Source organism: Camelina sativa, chromosome 8 (genome assembly GCF_000633955.1).
Source record: "Camelina sativa cultivar DH55 chromosome 8, Cs, whole genome shotgun sequence".
Taxonomy (NCBI): Eukaryota; Viridiplantae; Streptophyta; class Magnoliopsida; order Brassicales; family Brassicaceae; genus Camelina; species Camelina sativa.
In genome coordinates, this window is record NC_025692.1 from 3,007,356 (window position 1) to 3,012,026 (window position 4,671).

Sequence of the window (4,671 nt, forward strand, 5' to 3'; positions counted from 1 at the left end):
GACCTTCAACGACTCTTGCCATGTTGCCATCGTTAGTTGGAACAAATATATCACTCTCAAGAGCCACTAGGTAATCAAGTGCAGCCATTTGAGATGAATGGTTCCGGCAAAAATCCAGATCAGAGGGTTCGAGTAGGGTTTCTTTCCGGACCTGAGTTAATTAAGGTTATGGAGTCAATGGAAGATATAAGTTTGGAAAAGATCAAAAAATGAAATGACTACTTACCACATTTGGAAAAGCATCTGTTAAGGCCTTCATCCGCCTTTGACCACCATAGATTTCTCCAGCAGCTATGTAAATTTGAACATTTCGGTCAATACCCAACGCGGTCAACGTGAGAGCAGTTTCCTCAGGAGTTAAAGGGCAAAGGCCATCTTTCCTCTTCAGCTCAGAGTTTATAACTTTCTCTTTCCACCATGGATAAGCATATCTGCCAGACGAAGATAATTCAGATCAATATATCCATCAAAGTCAGAACAAAAAGCAAGAAGACTTTTCGGGGGTTTTTATGTACCTCATTCTTGTTAGTTCTTCTTCTTCCTCAGGGTTGCAACCATGTGAGCAACCGGAAAATGCTAACATGTCCATTTCATATCTGAGATGCAGGACGAGAAAGGGACCTTTCTCTCTCAGAATCTTGACTACTCGTCTACCCAATTCCTCAATCTGAGGAGTAAACTTAAGCCCGTTGAAATTTACTCGGCACCTCAGCTTCTGAACCTCCACAGGCAGTTCATTATTAGCAAGTCGAGTATCCGTTCTGTTCAGATGTAAGACCTTATGTTTCTTCACCAGTGGAAGAATCTGTTTCCAGATATATGTTTAAGTTTGAAAAATTAGTATAATGGTTTGGGTATAAAAACAAAAGTGAGGACTAACGTCAAACCAAAAGAATAGACTTAGAAAACTAACCTGATTTTGGTAGTAAGACATGTTTGACCAACTAATAGGAGGCATTTCGTGGTACACTCCAAGCTCAACCCTTTTCTTAAGCCTTGGAGGTAACTCTTTGAGTATCCGAACTTCATCTCTTAACGAACTTATGAAGTGATCCAAATCGAATATATCTTTAAACTCACTGCCCCGAAAAAGAAAACATATTAAGAAAAATAGAGTTCACAAAGAAGCTTCAAAGTGAGAGTGATGAAGAGACATCACCTACCTTGGATCGTTCCAAAAGGAGGTCTTGTCAAGCTCCGGCACAATTAGTGTGACATTCATGTATCTTGCAATAGTTACCATATCACATATCTGTTAAAAAGCAAACCAAAAACAAAGTTGAGCAAATCATATTGAAAAGATGAATCTTTTTGCAAAAGAGAAGCAAATTCCAATGGTTTTTAGTTCTCATCTTACCGCAGCTCGCATTTGATTGAGTCCTCCATTGCAGGAAACCATAAGATAACCATTATTCACATATACCCCTGAGAAGGAAAAAAAAAAACAAAAGATCAGTTTCCATTATTCAATTCAACCACGAAAATTCAGCAATCACACAAATCTTGGCATAAAGAAACTTACTTTTAGGAGGAAGGGCAATTTTAGTGGGGAGAGACGTCATATCTACGGGAGAAGACGAAGACAAACCATTGTGATTGAAACAAGAAGGCCAACCTTTAAACAATCGAGGTCCCCACATCTCACCCAAAGCCATCAAATGAACGAAACAGCTCCAAAGCAACAAGACAGTAACAGCACGAATCATCCATAAGCTCATACGAGGCCTCGAAACAAAAGAGTTCTTGAGTTTCTCAACTTTGCTCTCACCTAAAAGCTTAACATTCATCTCCCAAAGTTTCCTGTGGTAAAGAAACTTCTCCATTTTACACATTTTTTTCTTTAATTCTCTAAATCACCACACCCACCCACCAAACCCACAACTCTCACAGTTCCCCAAAAACACTCTCAGAGGAATTTCATCGAACACTTAAAAGGGTGTAGGTAAAAACTAAACCACAGCTTCTTCAACTTAAAGGAAAATTAAAAACAATAAACAAATGCTTAAGCTTTTTTAATTATGACTGCTAATAACACTCAGAGAAAATGTAATCTCCACACAAACACAAACACAGTGTGCATTAATCACACCTCGAGAAACCCAGATTTTTTTTTCTTTTTTTGTTTAAAGTAAAGCCACGATCTTCAACCTGACTAGAACCCAGATCTTGCTTCAGTTAAAAAAAAATAAGAGAAGAAGGAAGGAATCTCAAGTTTTTTAATTAAAGGGACAACATCAGCAACGACCCAGAAGAAGATCTCAATTGAACGAAGCTCACACTTCTTCAAGTTACAGGGAGGGATTAAATTAATAATAATAAAAAAATATATATATGAGAGGTTTTGAAAATTCAGCAATGGCGATCGAATCCTTTAATACACCACTCTCTCGAAATTGCAGCACGAAAATAAAATACTCGTGGTGAATGTTTTTTTTTTTTAATTTTGGCCTGAGACTCTCAGTCAAAAACCTGGTCGGAGTGTTGACCGGAGAATGAAGATGAAGGACGTCGGAGATATAGGGAGATGAGATGATTCGGTGTGGGAAAAATAAAATAAAAAAGGGGCAGTCTTTAGGTTTTCTCTTTTTTCTCGGCAAAAAACTTTCATTTATATAGATTTTTTTTTAATACGTAAATTTGTAATATTATTCTTCTTTGCAAATCTTTTCTTTTTAATTTAATACACAGCCAATGTAGACCTTTAAAAAAAACAAAAAAAAAATCTAATATATAATAGCCATAGAAAATTTTAGTAACATGTAATCATTATAAAATATTTTTTATTTATATGTTATTATATATAAAATATATTTTTTTAGTTGAAAATATATATATATATATATTTATGATTAAATATTAATTATTTTTTTAATCTATGTGAAAAAATAAAAAAATCATTTTTTCTGATAAAGATGGAATATATGTAATATAAATATGTACTTGTGTGTATTTTGGATTTAAATTTTAATGGAACGAATTTTGGTTGACCAAATACATCCAACCTAATTTATTAATTCTTTATTTCCACAGTAAGATAAATTGGAAGTTAAATAACAAAGTTTCTGTTATATCTAAACCACATTAGCAGAGGACCTTTGCCTCCAAACTAATTGTATGTCGTTAAGCAAAACTAATCCACAAGTTAACTGCCAATTTTTATCGAACAAATAAAAATGTATCTGATCTCATTTAACCCGATCATTTAAAAAGGTTGATGATCAGAGAAAACAAAACAAAGTTTAATCAACTGAAGAAAAAAAATGAATTCAAGCCATTAAAAATCGTAGTTAACCAACTCATGCAGTTCTGGTTTTCATGTTGATTTCTGTTATTTTTTGAACTTAAACATAAAGTAAATTTAATTGATGATGATATTTTTTTTTTCCTTCTGAAAAAAGTACTCGGAAACAATATTTTTTTACTGGATTTTATCATTACGGCTTCTCTATTTGCCTTTATATTTTCTTATTGAAACAAGTCAAAGTAATTCTCTAAGAGAGAGTAAATAGGGGAAGATTGATATTGTGTCGGTTATATGATAAAAAAAAAAAAAAAAAAATTAGAATTGTTCAGAAAGGGCATATACTAGACTTGATGATCTCTCATTTTGTGACAGCAATGTCAAAGAGGGATCCAAATAAACAATGAATATTCGGCAAAATAAATTAAAAAGTAGGCCTACAGTATGTCTAATAAATTAATTACATAAATAGATGGACCAACTATATTCATTCAGTGCTCACAGTTGTCATTTGTCAGTCCCATATATTAATAGTATATATTATTAAAAAAAAAGTTTGTGGAAGTGTTAAGTGTAATATATGTTTATTGTTTAAACGTTAAAAAGGTCTAGAACAAAATATTAGATGAAAATATACTTAAGCTAGCTTTGTTACCTTGATTTGGATTGAAGTATGGTATAAACCTGGTCCAAAGCCGAATGAATTATCATCTTCAGCATTATGATATTCGAAACTTCGAAAACATGTGTATTTTTATTTTAAAAAATTATGTATGATTTTGAGATGAGAAAAGGTTGAGCATTTTTTTTTTTTGTAAGTTTTTTTTTTTTTTGGTGTGAAAAACGGAATTAAGGGTATTTATAGGAAACGAATGGATGTATGCATAAGAAGGAATTAATATGTTTCCTCATGAACTAAGTAATAAACACAAATAGATACATTTTAAACTTTCTCTAAAAAGCAACCATTAGTAGAATATGGTCTTAAAATTGGATTTTCCCTTCTTTTAAAAAAGTTTATTCACAAGTTTTGTCTTGTTCACTATGTGTTAAAGATTTTAATTCGAACCACGTTTTATTTTTTTAATATTTAAAAATATATAAATTAATTTTGTGTTATTCAATTTAAGAGATTTGAATTAAGGTAGATATTTTAATAATTTTCAAGAGTCTCTCTAATAAAAATACAAAACAAACAAACAAACAAAATCCTTAGCGTACCTCCATATTTTAAAATCAATATAAATATGCTTTAAAAAAAGAAAAAAAAACATTTACACAACAAACGAACACTTGTAAATGGTTTTATCCAAAAAAAAAAAACTGAAATTTAGAATAAATTATTTTCAGATCGTTGGTAAATCAACTTAAAAATTATTTGCAACTAAATTTTTTCATGTTTGTTTGTTTGTTGGTGAGGACTTTTAAAC

At 31.8% G+C, this 4,671-nt stretch overlaps 1 protein-coding gene across 1 annotated transcript in view; it reads right to left on the reverse strand.

The window, feature by feature from the left end:
- The window catches only part of LOC104705856 (uncharacterized protein At1g04910-like), a 3,932-nt gene extending 1,346 nt beyond the window's left edge, over window positions 1-2,586 (reverse strand). The window contains exons 1-6 of the mRNA XM_010421946.2: window positions 1,523-2,586; window positions 1,358-1,425; window positions 1,164-1,252; window positions 914-1,079; window positions 516-805; window positions 227-431 (exon numbers count right to left, since the gene is read on the reverse strand). Of these exons, the coding sequence (XP_010420248.1) occupies window positions 227-431; window positions 516-805; window positions 914-1,079; window positions 1,164-1,252; window positions 1,358-1,425; window positions 1,523-1,832 (1,128 nt within the window). The 5' untranslated portion in view covers window positions 1,833-2,586. The remainder of the gene's footprint in view (window positions 1-226; window positions 432-515; window positions 806-913; window positions 1,080-1,163; window positions 1,253-1,357; window positions 1,426-1,522) is intronic.